We start from the raw sequence: 20,102 nt of genomic DNA, 5'->3' as shown, positions 1-20,102 counted from the left end.
TCCGGTAGCGTGGCCCTTGATGGTGCTAGCCGTGGGGACGTGCGCAGGGGTAGGTGAGATGGTGGCTCCTCACTATGGGGCTGTGCAGAGGGTGAACTCAGACAGAGAAAGGCAGTTAGGTTTTGTGTAAGAAGCACTGTTTGTCTGCAAAGCTGCTGCCTCGTGTGCAAGGTGTATGCTGGCTGTGTCCAGTGTAAATCCGCTTGCTTATCTGAAAGGCTGCAGGCTGCGTGCAGTTTGCTGTATAAAGCTTGCTGCCCTGTCTGGCAGAGTAAAGCTGCTGCTGTTTGAAAGGCTGCTCTTCAGTCTGCAGAGACTGCTCTGTGTTCTTATTAGCAAAGTAAGGCTGCTCACTTGTCTTTGCATAAAGCTATAGTTGTTTGCTGTGTAGAGGCTGGTGGCTCTATGTAGCAACGTGGAGCAGTATGCTTGTACAGTGGTGGTGAGAGACTGCTGTTTATTTGCTGTGTAAGCTGCTTGCTTGTTTCTTTAGCATAAAGGCTGTGGGTAGCAGCTCCTCTGTGTGTGTCCCCAAGGCACACGGTCCTCATTTTACTTTTCTGAAGCCAGGGTCACGTTTGATGTGTGAATGGCTCCCGATAGCATTAACTCAGTTCCCTTTAAAATCACTCCAAGCCCTGTAATATTTCCTCCACTTTATTGGGAAAAGCAGCAGAACACAGATACTTGTGGATGGTATGTAGTGGTGATTATTAGTTAGAAACCGGTAAAAAGAGATGGCCTCACCGTGGGAGATTAACACAGAAGGGTGCTGTACTCACTGTCTCCAGGGTGGAAAAGGAAGTGAGGGGCAGTGTGGGTAAAGGGAATAGCCTTGCGACAGACTATCTTTCAACGAACATGAGGTGGGGCAGACTAGCCCATTCTGGTGAGAATCTCAGAGGCTGCAGTAGCAGCTCACTGATGTCATGCCCAGAGGCAAGAAATGCAACATTGTTGCATGTTACACAGGCACAGTATGTGTGTGCAAACTCCATGCAGCCGAGAATAAGATCTGACAGGCAGAAGCTGCAAAGGAGAGAGGGGGGTGAGTCAGAAAGGTAGTTCTTGTTCCATGACACTATACTTTGCAGTAGAATAGTTTTCATACTGCAGTTCTGAATTCGTTTTGCTGCTCTCTATGCTGTACAAGCAGTGTGATTATCTGTAGCTTGACTAAGCAACCACTCCCTTAGTAGGAGGGGCTGTCTAATATTGCACTGAGCTTTGGCTGCTCCACGTACACGCCATTCCAGGCTCCTTGCCACTAGCTCTCCAGTATCCACTACTAGCTGTGCAACCCAAGCTGTCTTACCCTTAACACAAAGGAGAGGAAAACAACATCGCACTTTTTCAAGCCCAATAAAGCTAAAAAAGGATCTGTAAGTTTTAAAATACTTCTATGTTAAATTTAAAGGTGATTTGGGGCCAGAGCAGTTTACTGTACTTTATGTTTTCACAGTATGACAATGTGAATGTTTTTTACGGTCTCTTAACGTGGACAGACAATGAAAGGCACATTCTGCAGAAGTACAGACGTGGTTAAGGATTGTATGTTGTGCCTGCAAGACAAAAATAGCATCTATATTCATTTAAAGCAGCAAAACATGTGAAATATTATGTTTTTTTTTTTGTTTTTTTTTTACTAAATCAGTTCTGTAGTAGTAGATAATAGTGATTTAAATGCAACTCTTAATGAAATTTGTTATGAGTTTTAATGCATCCTTTGTTTTCTATAGCAGGTTTTAACCCTCCTCCCAAGCAGTGCAAGATCTTTGTAACCTTTTCCTGTTTGAGATAATTTTTGACAAATATTCCCAGCAGTTTGAGCAGTGAACTGTAATAATAGGTAATGTTACCTTCGTAATATAAGCATACATTGTAGCTGCTGAGTTACACTGACTGAAGCTGCCATTATGTTAGTCACACAATCGGTATTATGACAGATTTATAACAGGAGCACCAAATGATTTTCACCTTATGTAAGAATGTGAAATTATACATTGTCACATGCTTTACATATGTAACGGGTATTCCCCCTACCCCAATCGCAGATAGAGTGTATGTGAGGGGGAACCTATATGTTACCAGGTGTGGTGCGTATACCTGCAGGTTCACAAGAGGCCTGAGCCTCCGCTTGCTGGGAACCTGGGGTGAATCTCTGGAATGTTTCTTTCTTACAACGCCTCCACCTATGTGAGATTCTAGGAGTGTAGAATGGCCCTCACATAGGAACATCCATACAGTAACCAGCCCACACCAAAGGTTATGGCTAAAAGGGTTTACTATAGGGATCAGTAACATAAAACGCAGTATCATAATGTAGAGTATCAACAGCTCTATGCATAACAAACATACATTGGGTGCAAGGGCACCAATATCCCCTTGTACAGGCCCTTGGCCTCTCCGCCCAACCATACAGTGCCCACAATAATTGGGTGCTCGGCACCAGCGTCCCAGTTTCCTGTACCCCCACCCAGATGTGTGGCAGCACTGCTCACGTGTGTATAGTTGGTGCACTTATAGATACGTGCCCGGGTGTAAAGCTCTTCAAAAAGGGTCTGACGCAGGAACAGGAATCCGCCTCCGCGTGAGGTGTCTCCCTCATGGAGCGTCTCCCCCACAGAATGTCTCTTGCAACTGTACTGTAGCAAGAAACCCCCCCTCGCACTGAAGGGGCCTTTCCTGAAACTGCCAAACTAACTGCTGTGCTGCACTGCAAAGCAACACTGTCTCTTTTTGTCAGAGCACACAGCACTGCAGCTGTGTCACTGACTAGACTCACACTCAGCTAAGGGCACACTCAGCTACCTAAGGGGCCTTCCCTATGAACTTACCCACTAACCTAGTGGGGAGTGGGGCCTGCCTGGGGTATTCTCTGGCTTAGTACAGCAGAGCACTGCTCTCTGTACACTACCTTCCCCAATGTCTTCCTGGATCCAACTGACTAGTGTGGTCTCTGCAACATTGTATTCTTCTCCAGCAAGAGAAGCTGCAAACTCTATTTGCTGTCTGGCTGCATGTGGTGTGGGTGAAAGGGCCGTCCCCAGAGGCTGCTGGGAGTTGTAGTCCGTTATGGCCCTCTTTAAGATTAGGGCCACGTGTGCTATGTCTGCCACGCCTGTGCAACCCTGTAATGGCCACTGCTTGCCCTAACTGCGCATGCGCGACTTCTAGGGGACCCTGCACTACGGAGCGCCTCTTGTGCCAGTTCTCCCACACTAAAATGGCTGCCGCGTCGCGTCTGCGCATGCGCGAGCCTCCGCGCGGACAAAACAAAGATGGCGGCGCCGTGCCTCCGACGCCACCGAGAGCCGCGCTCGCCCCCGCAACTGCCTTCTCACTGGTGAAGGGAAGAGGAACTGGGAACCGGGGAGCCAAAGGGGACCTGGCTACACATATAAGAGTTTTTTTTAAGTTGGAAAGTAGTATTGCTGCTATGAATGGAAAACTCAGCAATGCCATAATATCACATTGTTTGAACACGCAGCTAAAACAGGAATTCAGCAAAATATAGTGGTGAGCAACCTGCGGCTCTTTCCGCTCCTATCTACAGCTCTCTGCAGGTTGCCGACCCCCAGCTGCTGCCTCTCTCCCTCGCTATCCTGGTGGTGGCGGGAGGCCAGGGGAATGGTATCACTCTCACTCCCCAAGGGGAGTGGACAGTGGCTGCCAATGCCAGCTACACCCCCGTAGTGAGTACCTGTCTCTCTCAAGGGTAGAGGCAACTGGAACAATTTAGTGGTGCAACCCCTTAAGTACAGTGGGCGGAAGGTACCAGGTTTGAACCCAGGATTTGGTAGTCCCACCTCCTCCCCTATCACTCAAGGGAGATGCTTGTGTGGGGAAAACCTATGTCTGGTCCTGTCACTGCCTGCACTGTTACCAGGGCTTACATGACAGGGAGGGCAGACTGGTAGCCAAAACCAGTCATGGCTACATATACACACATATATATTTTTTTCCCTTGTTTGGCTTATATATTTGCACGTTTTTTTACATTTTCAACATTATTTTTATTTTCATTTTTTCTAAATCACTGTTTTTCACTTTTTGATAGATTGATAATAATTTTTAATTTTGATTAATATTATACTAAATATTTGCACGTCATTATTCACTTTATTTTTACCTGGTTTCACGAGTGGCGCTACTGAATATTTTCTCTTTATATATATATATATATATATATATATATATTAATATATATATATCTATATATATATCACTTTTTCCCCCTGATCACAGAAGCTACTATTGCTGTATGTACCTGTATGGCTCTCAGGAGCCTAAGCCTCCACACTAGGAGCCTGGGGTATATATATATTCACAATACCCATGGTGCAACGCCTCCACCTGGGAAGGATCCCGACTGAGCGGGAGGAGCCCCTCACAGGATACAACACAATAACACTCACTTTGTATAATAAAACAAGAACAACCTTTACTGATCATATACTTATTACTGTAAGGTGCATGAAATATAACAGACCTGTTCCCACTAATAGCACAACTAGCCAACGCACCTCGCAGGGCGCAACCCACCACCGTGTCTCCACACCGTGTCCATAATACCTGTGAGTCCCTTAGTCACTCCACCCACCGAGTGTCCCCAAGTGTGACTCTCCCACCCTGGCGTGATCAGCGCCGTAAAGTATACGGTGTTGGTGAACTTTATTAAGGTACCTTACGGGCGCTCCTGCACCCGGGCCCGTAGACAACTTCGCAAAGGATCCGCGATCCTTTCGGCGACGTCCTTCCAGGCAATCCCACCTGGATAATGTCTCTTTCTTTGATGAGGCCTGCTCCCAGACCTCTCTTCAGGGAGTGCAATATCCACTGTGTCCCTAAACTATCTGGACAGCTCTATCCTAGGGCCCTACAGCAGCCACAAACTGAAGGGTGTCTCAGGTGCCTAACTGGGGCCCAGGGGGATTCTGGCCTAGTGCAGTGGGTCACTGACTCCTGCGCACTCACCACCTACCCCTAGCCTCTGACTGGCAATGACTGACTAGCGTGGTGCCCTGCACAACCCCTTACTTCCCTTTCCTAGGGAATCCTCGCACCCTATTCGCTCCCTGGCGTCATGTGGTGCCTCCTGAGGCTCATGGGACTTGTAGTCCATGCCAAGAGGCTTCTCCTATTGGCCATGGCTTTGCGCGCCTGTACTGCGCATGCGTGACCTACGAGGGGCCTCCCGCCACGCATCTACACTGCGTATGCGCAAGGGGGCAGACATGGCGGCGCCCTGCGCTTGCCGGGCCGCCACGGAAGCTCCAGAGCACCAGAGCGATCCCTGCTCGGCCCTCACCTTCCAGAACTGCCAGCGGGTCTGCCGCTTGGCTCCGGCAGCACCCGCGAGCACCCCCGCAGCGGAGGTAACTAGGGGGGCCCAGGGGAACCCCATTACATACATAAAATATATGTGTGTATTTGGGGGGTCATGTATGTGTATTTGGGGGGGGGGGCATGTAGGTGATTTTTGGGGTGATAGTGTACGTATGTATTGTGTATTTGTAAATGACACTTTTGTGCACTGAAAACAATGAAAAAAGCTAAATAAAGGGACTTATTATTGTGAGATGTATTTTATTCCCCCACATATTTTGTCGTATGTTAATGCTTGTACAGTATATACCTATTAGTGTGTACAGTATATGTATGTGTTTGTGGGGGTGTAATATTCACGCATGTGTTGTAGCTCTCGGAATAGTTTGGAGAAAGACATTTTTATAAAATGGCTTCTTCCTTGAGAGGTTGCAGAGCCCTGGGATAGGGGAATAGCATCATTTGTCACTATGAAATATAGACTATTCTATAGTAGTTGTATGTATATATATACCGTGTTCGACAATTAATGATAACACCCGTGGCGAGTGGATTTAAAGCCGCTGGCGAGCCGTGCTGCACCTGTAAGAAATCCCCTGCTCGCACCCAATTTTTTTTTTTAAATAAATAAATAATCCCCCTCCCTGATTGGTGTGACGTGGGGAAGAGCAGCTCTGGGTCAGCCCCAACCCCCCCTGCCCCCGATCCCCGCTTGCTGCTCGGGGCGGGAGGTAGGCTGGGGGTGTCCCGCGGCTACTGCTGCCCAGGCGCTTCCCCTCCATCCCACGCTCTGGTAATGGGAGCGGGGAAGCAGGCTGGCAGCTCTCCCGTCGCCATGGCTGCAGCCTGCGCACGCGCACGCGGGGGGGGCACGTTCCTCCGGCCACGTTCCTCATGGAGAGGTTGGTGTGGCCGTGCGGCTGGCCCCCGATCCTCCCGCTTGGCTGCCCGACCCCCACGCATGTCGGCTCGACCTCCCGCTTGCTTGTCGGGTTGCCCGACCCCCCCCCCGATTGGCTGCCCGACTCCCCCCCCCCGCCTGGATGCCCGACCCTCAGCCCGCAGCTGGCATGTGGAGGACAAGGCCTGGATGAACAGGTGGGCCACCTCCCTTCCAATCAATACCCACCCAGTGTGTGTGTGTGAGTGTCTGTCTGTCTGTCGCCCACTCTCTGTCTGTCGCCCTCTCTCTGTCTGTCGTCCTCTCTCTGTCTGTCGCCCTCTCTCTTTTTTTTATTTTTTTAATCGGGAGCCACGTGAAAACCGCGTTATATGCGGATTCGCGTTATAACGGGTCGCGCTATAACGGGGTTAAGCTGTATATATATATGTATGTATGTGTATATATATATATATATATATATATATATATATATATATATGTATATATATGTATATATATATATGTATATATATGTATATATATATATATATGTATATATGTATATATATATATATATATGTGTATATATATATATATATATGTGTATATATATATATATGTGTATATAAAGCAGAAAGTAGCCGTGTTAGTCCAGTTGCGATAGTGCAGAATAAATGAGTTCTTCAGTATTAGGTGATACCTTTTTTATTGGACTAACAATTTATGTCCTATGACATAAATTGTTAGTCCAATAAAAAAGGTATCACCTAATACTGAAGAACTCATTTATGTGTATATATATATATGTGTATATATATATATGTGTATATATATATATATGTGTGTATATATATATGTGTGTATATATATATATGTGTATATATATATATATATATATATATAAATATATATATATATATATATATATATATATATATATATATATATAGGTTATGGTGGGTAAAAAAAGTGACAAAAACCCTCCACAGTAAAGCATAAAGCAACTGTAAATATTACTGTATGTTCATTTGCATGTCTTAGACAGGTCTGCAACCCTGTCTTTCCCCATTGTCACCCAGCATACAGCGCTTCCACTGCAGCAAGGGATTCTGGGAAATGACATGCAAATGAGCACTCAGTGCCACCTTTTGTCTCAAGCTCGTAAGGTTGAAACATGTATGTGAGTAGGTCTAATGGCTTTGCATCTCATCTCAGCCTGTTTAAAAGCTGTGTTTAAAACAGCATGCATTGGCTTGAGGATTGGCTTGTGTAATACGAGCTTGAGACAAAAGGTGGCATTGAGTGCTCATGTGCATGTCATTTCCCAGAATCCCTTGCTGCAGTGGAAGCGCTGTATGCTGGGTGACAATGGGGAAAGACAGGGTTGCAGACCTGTCTAAGACATGCAAATGAACATACAGTAATATTTACAGTTGCTATATATATATATATATATATATATATATATATATATATATATAAATTATTGATCTATGTATGTAGTGGTCAAACTGTGATGGTACTAGGAGGTAAAAAGTACCACTACTTTTTTTATTCCTTAAAACTTATATTACTGTACTTCACTTTTTTTATTTTTAAAGAAAAAGGAATTTAGTTTAGTAAGACTCTCCCAGTCTGTGTTTTAACAGTATAAATGTTGCCTAAGACTTTTTGAAAGACAGCTCATTAGCTTTACCCATATGTTTAATAAATATAGAATGTTTTAGTCTGCAACCCTATCACTTCTTTTTATACGCCACACCAGCCATGGTGTACGAGGTAACTTTGGGGATACAGCAGGTGGGTTTTAACGCGTGGGAGCAAATTTGCATCAAATATAATAAAAAGTTTCTTTCTTCTGGTGCAGTTTTTTTAGAAGCTATATATAGTTATGCCCCCTAAAACCTGGCACATTTATTGACACAGATAGAAGAAAGTGTTACGCACAGTTTGACACATCTCATTATAATCTTATTCAGGGCCAGCTATTGCAAAGGCCCTGTGTATTACTTACTATCTGCCCACCTGTACATCGGGATAAACATACATACATACATACATACATACATACATACATACATATATAGAACAGAAAAAAGAGTAGCGCTCAATTGCAGTACCTCAAATTATAGTTGTGACACATAAATATAACGCTGTGAGTGAATATAATCACAGTGGATTCAATGGGTTAAAATAGTGACAATGGACAAATGTGTATTACTGTATAAATAAAATAGCATAAGGGCCGTTCTATACAGCATTCGGCCGTGCGTTCCTATGCGAACGCGCGTGCACGTGCCGCATGCTTTCTGTGTATATAGAGCCGGGAGCTGCAGGTAAGTGTATGTGCGTGTATATGCATGTATGTGTGTGTATATGTTGTGTGAGTGTAAGTGTAAGTGTAAGGGGAGTGTAAGTAAGATTTTTTTTAATTAAAAAAAAAAGTTTAATAATTTTTTTTTTGTGTGTGCATTTATTTACCCCCCCACACACACACATCCATACAAACACGCATACATACATTCATACATACATACACACATTTGAGCGCAGGCAGCGGCGCGAAAAGATGAATTTCTTCATCTTAGCCGTTGTCTGTCGGCCAACTAACGTCAGCCAACTAAAAATCAGCGTGTGCGCGCACGGCGTAGCACGCTCCCGGCACTGTAGAACGTGCCTAAGAGTAAATGGCCACAATGGTCAAGTGATCACAAGGTGAGTGGGAGTGAAAAACTTACATTTAGCAACAGCTATTAGAGAGCCAATGGTCTACATTCCTCCAGGTAAAAAAAACCCTTCCAGCTTAAAGATAAAGTCATTGATGGCCACTCCCAGTCTGCAGCTCCTCAAAAATGTTGGCTCGGCAGACAAGCTGAGTCCTTGTCCTACATGCTTTCAACCTTATTACCCTTTTTTTACATCAATACATTCTTTAATATACTATACTGAGTGGTTGTGCATATATATATATATATATATATATATATATATATATGACCCTTCTTTTTCAACTATTGTGTTGTGCTGGTATATTAGAACACTGGTTATTTATTGTGTAAGTATATATATATATATATATATATATATATATATATATATATATATATATATATATTTACACAATAAATCACCAGTGTTCTAATATACCAGCACAACACAATAGTTGAAAAAGAAGGGTCATTTATTGGTCCAGGATGCAAACTGAAGCCCGATGATTTGGTCCCCCTCGAGGAAGCCACAAGGTGGCGAAACGTACGGTTTTTACATGCTCGTTGTCATCAAGGAGGCTGCGTGAGTTAGAGGACAGTCAGTAGGATCACTGACAGATGATTCTATCTGGAGCTCCTAGGTGCCCCTGATGTAGCGGTGTTGTTCTATGAAATCCCCGAATGATATCAGGGTTTACCTTATCTTTCTGCTGTCCGGGATCTATGACTGCTGAAATCACTGAGTTTAAGATACTATAATTCAGGCACATAGAGAGTCTAGACAGGATCATTTTTATGGTCAGACAGCTGTATTTATCATTGACCTTATAGAGGATTAGCATTTTTGTACCCTTGGCTAGATGAGCTATCAAAAGGTAGTTTCAATGTATCAATGGTATTAGTTCCTACATGGACCTTCAATTATTGATAGCTTGCATCTAATCTTTTTTTAGCCATACAGGGGTTTAGATCCAATAGACTGTATTCAACATAGAAATTCACAGCTTTCTAAGCAAGTTTTAATTCACACAGTTAGTGATACTGCAGTTATTTTTTATTTAGTACACGTTAAGGCCATTGTTTATATTTGCATATATTTTCAGTGCACAGCTGCACTTCCTATAATCAATTGTCTCACTTGGGATTATTCTCTGGTAGCTGTATCTATTTTAATTAGCTGAATAAACGGTATATTTGAATGAGTCCTCACAGGATCACGGTATCATATCAATGCTATTAATTGACATGATATCTACATTAATTGGATTATTAGGGTGTGCACCAATTAAGAGGAATCACTTTTTTCTCAGCTACTTTTTGTGTTCAGAAATAAAATACGCACAATTCTATTTTAATTTAAATTGTAACAATCAGGTATGCAACATAACACAATTTGTCAAACTTCATTTCAAACACATAATAGGAAACACACTTTATGAAGACTTTGTAATACTATTTATGCACTAACATTCTGACTCACACAAAACTTTCAAATATGATTTTAATACACAGGCACCAAAGAGGTACAAGAGGAAAAGTACACTATGCTTTCTGCTTTCTTGTGTGTTCCATTTCTATGTTGATAATTTCTTTTATACGGTAAGATCTGTAACTGAAACTCAACTAAGTGAGGAGGAGATTTACAAACTTTGATATGGGTTATAGAACCACAATTCTGCTGCAACCGTCATTTAAGTCAATGCCAGTTACACGGGACCGCAGTGAGATAATAATATATATATATATAATATAATATAATATAGTCAATCCCTACATGACTATCATACATTAGCATTGCTATAGATTTAGATCACTATGCACATGATTAATCCCCAATATAAACTATTTCATTATAATGTGTTTCTCTGCAATTGTTGTCATGGGAAAAGATAATGTCCTGTACTCCTCGGCAGCTGTATATGGAATTATGTTCAGGGCCACAGACAGCTTTCCCGGGACCCAGAACTAAAGATTCCACCAGGACCCCCCACCCACATGTCGGTGGCCTTGCAAGAACCTCCCCCCCCCCCCCCCCACCCACCCATTTTCTCTTGCACTCCCAACCTCCTCATTCTCACCCCTGTCACACACATATATATATATATATATATATATCCCCAAATACAGACTCGCACACAATAAGTCCCCCTCCCCACACACGCGCACATACTAACACACAATAAGACTACCTCCCCAAACACACACAATATAAGCCCCCCTCCCCAAACACATACACAAACACACACACACACAATTACCCCCCTCCCCAAACACACACACAAAATATAAGCCTCGCTCCCCAAACATACTCACACACAATATAAGCCCCCTCACCAAGCATGCACACACAATATAGGCTTCCCTCCCCAAACACACACAAAATAAGCCTCCTCCCCAAACACACACACACACACACACACAATATAAGACACACACACACACACACACACACACACACACACACACACACACACACACACACACACTATAAGCCCCCCCTCCCCCCACACACACAATATAAGCCCCTCTACACACACAATCATACATACATAAATAAATACCTTGGCGGGTAAGGAAACAATTGCAACAAGGAATTGCGCTCGTACTGTCTGTAATATTAATCCGTATTTCTTTGAACACTGCAATTCCCTTGCTGCTGTGTGCGGAGCACCTCCCCAAGCGCTCCTATATATGAGACTACCCTTACGGGAAGTTTCAAACAGACGAAAAAACAGAATGCACACAAAGCGCACCAGGGATTAGTGCATGGGCTCACTAAATGGAGATTGCAGATAATAAAACCACTAAATATATATATAAAGTGTCAAACAAATTTATTAAGCAAGTCAATTGACCCCATAGATATGACAACAAAATAACCCACAAGGGATAGGAAACTCCAATTACTAGAAACCCATTCCTTCCCAGTGATACATAATAAAAACATAGAATAAGTGCAAAGCACTAGGCCACATGGTCACAGTAAAACAGAGCTACTCCCTATCTGCAGTAAATGAAAGGCAGACCCGAAGTGTAGCTTTAAACCGCACTTGGGGGAAGTAGGGAAAAAGCGGAAGAGACAGGCAGCCTTACCGCATGTGGATACTGAAGATACTTTTTCACGACACCGTCACAAGATTATTAACTACTCTGTGTAGAACCGCATAGCCCTGACATATCCTTAAAAACTGGTTCTATATCAGGTTTAACAGGAACAACTTCCATGCAACTCTATCCACTTACCTACAAATTGTGACTACGAGAAGATCATTAATGCACTGTGAGTTCAATTATCACAAGATCATTTTTGTGTATTAACGTGCACTGCATGAAGGGTGAAGGTGGTAATTTAAACCCTATGCACTAAGGATGTACCTTGTAATCCAAAATGTAACAGTTTATCTTTTAAATATATGGTGTCACCAGCAGTGGTTATTAAATCTACATCTGTCACCCACTGTTTGTTTTCCCTTTCTATTTGTTGGGGAATTCATCCACAGAAGAGTTATTGAATAATTGCACTGTATGATATTATACATTGTTTTTTTATTTCTTAATTTTTTTATATTGCACTAAGCACTGAATAGTGAAGAACAGCGCCAAAGAGGACAATGTTTCTGTATCGGTCAGCAAGTTACTACTCCGTTTAATATCAAACATCAGAAACTAGTTTACTAAATGTCATACATTTGATGCAAATTAACACAAACTATGGTTTAATATAATGGAAGAGGATGCAGACATTGACGCTTACCATAACTTATTCCAGTATAAACACCACTTAAATAAACAAATACATGTAATTGACTTCACTAGATGAATAAGGCTCCAGCTTTATAAATCTTCATATGACCATATTATTAGCATTAAACACAATCTTCGCAGACTGCCCTTTCCAATATCCTACTGTATGCCCACAACCTTACAGTGGATCACTATACCAGCTGTGTTCTTAATAATCAGTAGTAAGGACAGATAACACCGAAAGAAGCAAAGACACTATCATCCGGATAAGTCCCTCTTGATGCTCTCAGTGCCTGTAGAGAGAACGTAACCTTATTAAGTAGCTAATGTGCAGTAAGAAACAATAGGCTGGTCCTATATGCATTGGAAAATGAGGGATTTAAAAAAACATTAATATATTTAAAATAAATTGGAACCAGACTATATCATTCGGTGTTATCTCTCCTTACTACTGCTTAGTCTTTTGCCCTTTTGCACCTGTCTGTATCCATGACCTTTGGATATATTAGGTAGAGCGGGTTCATTCATTCTTTGCTTCTTAATAATCAGAAACAGAATCAGGGTCACCAACACGGGGAACACACGGGACTGCTGTCCCAGACCCGGTCAGTCAAGGGTCCCAGCCCCCTGCCGGCAACTCTACAGTTCTCTCTCTGCAGACAAGACGGGCTCTCCCCTTTTCTGGCTGCCGCCGTCATCTCTCCCTCTCTACCTCCTGCTGGACTGAAGGGCCCTCCCCTTTGCTCATCACTACCCATCTATCCCTCCCTTAACTCAGCGGGCCAGTAGGGCCCTTCTGTGCACCGACTATGCTGCTCCACCAGGCACATCCAAGGGCCCCAGGTACGCTCACATGCCTCAGGCTTCCTTTATACCACCCTCACAGGCTCCTTACCGGCAAGGTAAAAACAGAATGCACACAAAGCGCACCAGGGATTAGTGCATGGGCTCACTAAATGGAGATTGCAGATAATAAAACCACTAAATATATATATATATATATATATATATATATATATATATATAAAGTGTCAAACAAATTTATTAAGCAAGTCAATTGACTCCATAGATATGACAACAAAATAACCCACAAGGGATAGGAAACTCCAATTACTAGAAATCCATTCCTTCCCAGTGATACATAATAAAAACATAGAATAAGTGCAAAGCACTAGACCGTATAAGAAAAAATGTGTGTGGTGCTCTCAAGACAATACTTATTGCAAGAAAATAATATAATTGAAATGGAAGACAACCCTTGGTAAATGATATGATAAAATGTCTCTAGGATGCAGCCCAGTAAAAATACTGTCCCACAAAGCCAGGTGGTAAGGAAAGTATCAATGACACCTGCAGGTGACCGGTAGATGAAACATCCTTAGAACAGACATAATGGCATGGACAACATGGAATAAACTCACTTGGGAATCTTCATCCACCATAAACAGCAAGTCCAATGTATCCAGTGTCCCAGGGTTGAATGTGCATCCGTTGATAGAGGATCTTAATGCAGAAACGAAGGAGGAAAAAACGAAGCACTATATCCAGCTGTAAATGCAGCAATGAAACCAACAGGAGTACGTTTCAAAAATAAAAAGCTATTTAATGGATCAGAACAAAGTAACAAAACACACCTACGCGTTTCGGACCTCTACAGTCCTTTATCAGGGATTAATGCGGATCCCGTCCTGCAAGGGGAATGTTCAGATGAAGTCCTAGCAACATGACAAAACGCGTAGGGTGGAGGCTTTTGATTATATCTATAGCATCCCATATCCTAAATTTATATTTAGCATTATTCCCTTCTGAATATCCTTGCATCTCTTGGACGTTACCCCCGATGCTACGGCTGTAATCTCGGCGGAGTGACGTCATCGGTACAATCTCGCGGCACCAGAGGAGGAACGAGGGAGCTCAGGAGGGCAGCTGCAGACGGAGGAAGCCTACCACAGAGGATCTTGGCGTTCCACATGGGGAGGAAGCAGACTACAACTCCAGGCAGCAGGACAGAGAGGATTTTATATCCTATATGCTTTAAAACTTCTGCTACTTTGTATGTAGCGATCTACTTTTGCGCAGTAACAAATACAAAAACGTACTTCACCATATTTTGTCTCTTTTCCACACTTTATTTCAGAGAAATCCAGGACTCTCAGATTATCCCCAGTCCACTAATGCTCATATTTTAATTGCTTAGTTAACAATTTGCGCCTGTGTTTTCCCCTTTTCCCCAATATATATTGCTATTGTGTGTAGTGTAACACCTACGCAGCATTTGTGACTATATTTTATTGTTTAATGTTTTAATTTGCGCACTTAGTATTTATATATATATATATATATATATATATATATATATATATATATATATATATATATATATATATACATAAATACATACATACATACATACATACATACATACATACATACATACATACATACAGATGCAACTGCCGGTTTTAGATTACTTGCCAAGGAAAATTTGTGATCATCTCGCAGTAACTTGTGAGATGGGCCATTACAGTCTGCTGTGGACCATCGGATTAACACAGCAGGAGTCCCTGCGTTTGATGGGACTTGCTGCCCGGTAGGATTCACACAGCGCGAGTCCCATTCAATTGCAGGGACCCTTGCTTTGTTAATCCGATGGGCCATTAGTCTGGCTGCAGGAATCTCGCATTGTGAGATGGGTTTTCGTGCAGAATTCTCAAGGCAAGCAGTCTACAACCGGCAGTGGCAGCTGTGTATATATAATTTAGAGTAGTGAGTAAGAGTAGGCACGTTTACTGGTGTTTTGGCTCTAAATAATTTTTTGTGTTTTTAGTTTAGTCAAAACTCTATTGGTCAAACTTTTGTTGAAAAATGATCAGTTTGACCATTGTGACAGATATAAGGGGATGGTCGAGGAGGGTGTATATGTTGCCCCTCAATTATTGCAGGGTTTCTGCTATAATGTAGCCCTAGGGAGATGCAGTGTATAATTTTCGGTTGATGCACTGCCTATTGGGTGTGCTTTGTGTCCAAATGGGTAGTTAATGCTCGGTAGAGCAAGGATTTTGTTTGTTTAGATTTATTTATATTTTCTGCTATAACATCTTAATGGCAAAATAAACAGGCCAAAGCTTTATTTTTCACCTCTGTGTCTGTGGACTGTCTCCCATACCTGGAAGGCTATGTGAAAGTGGTGATCCCTGGATGAAAGGTACATAGCAAAAAGGTACTTTTGTCACACCATATTAAAATAAATAAAGGAAAACTACTACTAAAAAAACGAATCTGAGGAGCAGTTCTTGGCTTTTGGCTAAAATGTGCTCAAATTAGGGTGTTCAAATTGAACTCTGAATTCTCGAACTGCTTGATCCAGACTTCAAAACGAAAGTTTGGATTTCAAACCCACAAATTGTCCCATCCTTATTACTCAGTACTGTAATTAAGAGAGCAGGGTGCCAGTCCTGGTTCCCCACATATTTACCCTTTAAAGGTCGTGGGTTTAATGTTCCAGCCTAGAGAAACAATATGACTGCTACATCTCTCAGAATCTGCATGCTAATAGGTTGCTGCTTCCTATTGACGAAACTGGTGGCCATAGAGAATTCTCCATGAGGGAGCACTGGTACTGTCACCGGTAAGTATCTCAGGAACCAAGGTGTCCCCGGAGCCCCGGAAGACCTACCAGTTCAGTACATACTGTATCTTTGTATATGATATAAAATGACATTCTCCCTGTGCTGGAGAATGTTTGAGCCCATTCATTTGACTAGAACGTCCATATAAAAAGGATTGGAAAAGTCATAAGAAATTGGTTTTAGGCCTAGAAAAGTAAAATTAGCTGTGGGAGAATATCAGTAGTATATGCAGTTTACTAAAACATAAACTAATATACCTTAACTTACTGTACATTCAGAAAGGATTCAGCAGCCACACCCACTATTAGAATAGCTATTACTCAAGGAGGAATTTGTTTTTGACAAATGAAAGATCAGCTGATTTTATGCCACGTGAAGAAAATAAGAGAACATTGCATTTATGAAAGAAACTTAAGTAGTTGATGCAAATCTATTCCTACTTTATGTATAATATTACATCCGACAATATAAAAATATAGTTAAAACATTAGCTCCTCACATTCTTTTTTAATCTGGACATTCAGAATAAATATTGGGGGAGAGGGAGACAGTGAAATGCTCACTTTTTGGGAGAATTTAAATAAAAATGTAGAGAAGCTTTATTTTTCATATCATATTTAGGTGGGTGATAAAATAAATAAATAAAGAACAGTACAGTATTTGTGACTTCCATAGTATTTGCTAACATTGTTGTTTCCTGTGTTTCACTTTCTTATAGTGGATACATAAACTACACTGATGAACTGATGTAAATCTGTCTTATTTAGAAGGTGAGTTATTTAACCCTCTTGCTGCTAGATAGGCCTGCCGGGCTCAAAGGGTGACATAATATTCTATATTAGGATTAGATTTATTTATACAGATGTAGCTAGGCTGACTTTTGCCGAAGTTGCTACTTAAAAATCAAACAGCTGTGGCTTTCCCCGGCATCGCTGCAGTTTATCTACATACATGAGCATGTTCAGCTAGGGTTAAGATCTTCTGCAATGTCATCAATGAATCCCCACATGGCAGCAGTGAGGCTAACAAAGCCAAAATAAAACTCATTCATAAAAAGAAAAATTAACCTGTTATTTTTCTGAGGGAAAGGGGAAAATAAACACTGCAAAGGTGACAGAATTTAAATGCATCTTGATTCTACCACCCTGCTCCATTTTATTTTTACGCTACTATAGAACAGTATGGGGTATATTCTATAAGCTTCTAGATCCTGATCAGTGCGGTTTGACATGGAAGTCCCATTGAAGTCAGTGGGGCTTCTGTGTCAGACCATATGGATGGGTGATCTCTGAGCTAATAGACTATACCCCTATGTGTCTACTGTAGTAGCCCTGGGTAGTTTTGGGGCTATAGTTCTTTCTCCTCCTGGCAGTAATACTTAATAAGGGTAAGTTTGCCAAGAGTAATCATGGGTTCTCCCCACTCACTGCAGCTCTCTGAGTCAGATGAGGCAGTGCAGTTCTGTCTGTGTCCAATAAGGGACAGGGGCAGGCTCTTGCTGAATGTGATTTAGGGAGAAGCACTTCCTGATTTAGATCAGTTGCTCCTACCTTGAGAGGAGCTCAGTCACCAAACCCAGTTGTGCAAGGCTCTGCCAATCTGTGGGCCCTCCCTTAAGGGAGAGGCGGGTAGACTGTTCCCACTACTCTGATAGGGGGTAGTGGAAGAGCTAGGCCTGCTTCCAGGGCCCTGACTGGGAGTGTAAGGCCAGGTCCATCCTGCAGGAGAACTCCTGTGTTACTGTGTTCCTGTACTGCTGTGTATGCTGCTCCAGTGTATGCTGTTGGTGCAATAAAGTGTTCCTGATTATAAGAAGCGGTTTTGAGACTGGAATCTCTCATCCCTGAGGGGGACGTTCTATTCCAGGGATTCCACCCCATATCCTGGGGCCTGCAATAGATGGAGGTGCTGTCACCGTGAGTACGTACTGGGTATGTCCCCAGAAGCCTGTCCCCATACCATCAAGCAGGAGACTCAGGAGTCCTGTAAGCCAGCAGGTGCACCACACTATATTACATGTAACATGGGTCAGTTTCCTCACGTAAGGAGCCAATGTGAGATTGGGGTGGGGGGGAAACACCATTACATGTACATCCAAACACTTTCCTTAGGTACTAATTCAGGGCATAACTCAATTTCAAATGTCATTTTTAATTTGAAACAACTTTTAGGGGACGAAAGTTCCCCTGTCTTCCTTTCCGCTATGATTTTGTGAGCTAGTTATTTTATCAGTCCATTCTTTACCCTTTCCAGTGCCGGCGTTCTGGCGGCACCAGAGTGCCACCGGATCCCCTGGCACTTCTGCATCATGTTTTCGAACCCAGATACAAAGGGCGGTCAGACCTATCCCCCCTGTACAATGAGCTTTTGCACATTAGTACCCGGTACTGTATGTCAATAGGGCATCAAAAAGGTTAAAGCATACACCAGTCAGTGAAGGAACATAAATAATGGAATTTGGATTTAAAAAAATGAAAATGTACTATTTATTTTAGACCAATAGGACAAATATTTAATTAATACTGATAACCGGAGGTGCGTATACTCACCAGATGCATTGTGGTTGAGTGCTAGTTGCCAGCACAGGAAGTGGTTTACGCTCCGGATAAGAATTAAGGTCAAACATCTCAAGTGAATATATTTAACTTCTTTGATAATTGTGTTTACTAAATGTTTCAGGGGACACATCACTAAAGCTCATATATCTTGAAGCCTGGCTTGGACATACAGTAGTTGTTAGATGGAATAGTTTGAAGAATAATGGATTTTCCAGAGTGTATATCAGTGGACGTTTTCAACACTGAATGTCCCGATTGAATGTTTTTTTTAACCCATATTTCATCAGACAGGTCACAATATATAATACAATATATGATGTATTGAATATACTTAGGATCATCAATCTTCCCATCACCTACTGTAGACTTACACTATATTTCTTAAAATATATAAAACATTTTTGCTTTTAGGCAGAGAATAATTGTACTTTTCCTTCTCTACTGTAGAGTAGAATTAGCCCTCAGTGTATTAACTATTCCTAAGAGGTCAGAATTTTGCAAGTGTATTATTTAACTGATTCATTTTCTTTAACTGAAAAATATGTACAATTTGAATTCATCTTTTTTTCTTCTTTCCAGAAAAAAAATGAAATTTGCATTTTATTTTCCAATGACTTTGCTACACAGCTTTTGTACAATTTATACAGTATGTGTGCTTTCTGTCTTGGCTAAAAAGCAGTGCACGGTCACACAGGGAAGAGCTGACTGCAGTCATCAGCAACTGTCTGAAATTCCATCTGATCTTCCTAGGAACATAACAGTGCTTGACCTCTCTCATAACCAGTTGAAGCAACTGCCTTCTGCTAATCTCTCTAAGTATGATCAGCTCGTGCAATTGGATGTTGGATTTAATATTCTCCATCAATTTGATCCAGCATTGTGCGAAAACTTGCCTCTGCTAAAGATCTTAAATTTACAGCATAATGAATATAACAAGATTTCTGAAAAATACTTCATTTCGTGCACCAACCTCATCGAGCTGCATTTGAATTCCAATGGAATAAGCAGTATAAGTGGGAATCCTTTTGAGAAGCTAGAGGTAAGAGACAACCATATTTACTGCATTTCATTTGTAAGATTGTTTCGTTTACTCTTGTACAGTTTTTAATAATGTTTCCATTTGTTAACCTTGTGGGTGGGAGTACACAGGGAGCAACAGTGTATCATAGTATGTACCACGATGATTACAAGTCAGCGATGTTACATTACTTTATCAGTAATCAAATATATTCTTTTTTTCCTATTGCTCAGA

The 20,102-nt window shown here is 41.9% G+C and overlaps 1 protein-coding gene across 1 annotated transcript in view; it reads left to right on the top strand.

Annotated features, from left to right (window-relative positions):
• The first annotated feature begins 1,243 nt into the window (after positions 1–1,243).
• TLR3 (toll like receptor 3) overlaps positions 1,244–20,102 on the top strand; it is a 43,285-nt gene continuing 24,426 nt past the window's right edge. Inside the window, exons 1-3 of the mRNA XM_075610125.1 lie at positions 1,244–1,382; positions 17,011–17,062; positions 19,430–19,889. Of these exons, the coding sequence (XP_075466240.1) occupies positions 19,437–19,889 (453 nt within the window). The 5' untranslated portion in view covers positions 1,244–1,382; positions 17,011–17,062; positions 19,430–19,436. The remainder of the gene's footprint in view (positions 1,383–17,010; positions 17,063–19,429; positions 19,890–20,102) is intronic.

The sequence above is a fragment of the Ascaphus truei genome, chromosome 1, assembly GCF_040206685.1.
Source record: "Ascaphus truei isolate aAscTru1 chromosome 1, aAscTru1.hap1, whole genome shotgun sequence".
Lineage (NCBI taxonomy): Eukaryota > Metazoa > Chordata > Amphibia > Anura > Ascaphidae > Ascaphus > Ascaphus truei.
This window is presented reverse-complemented; position numbering and strand designations above follow the sequence as displayed.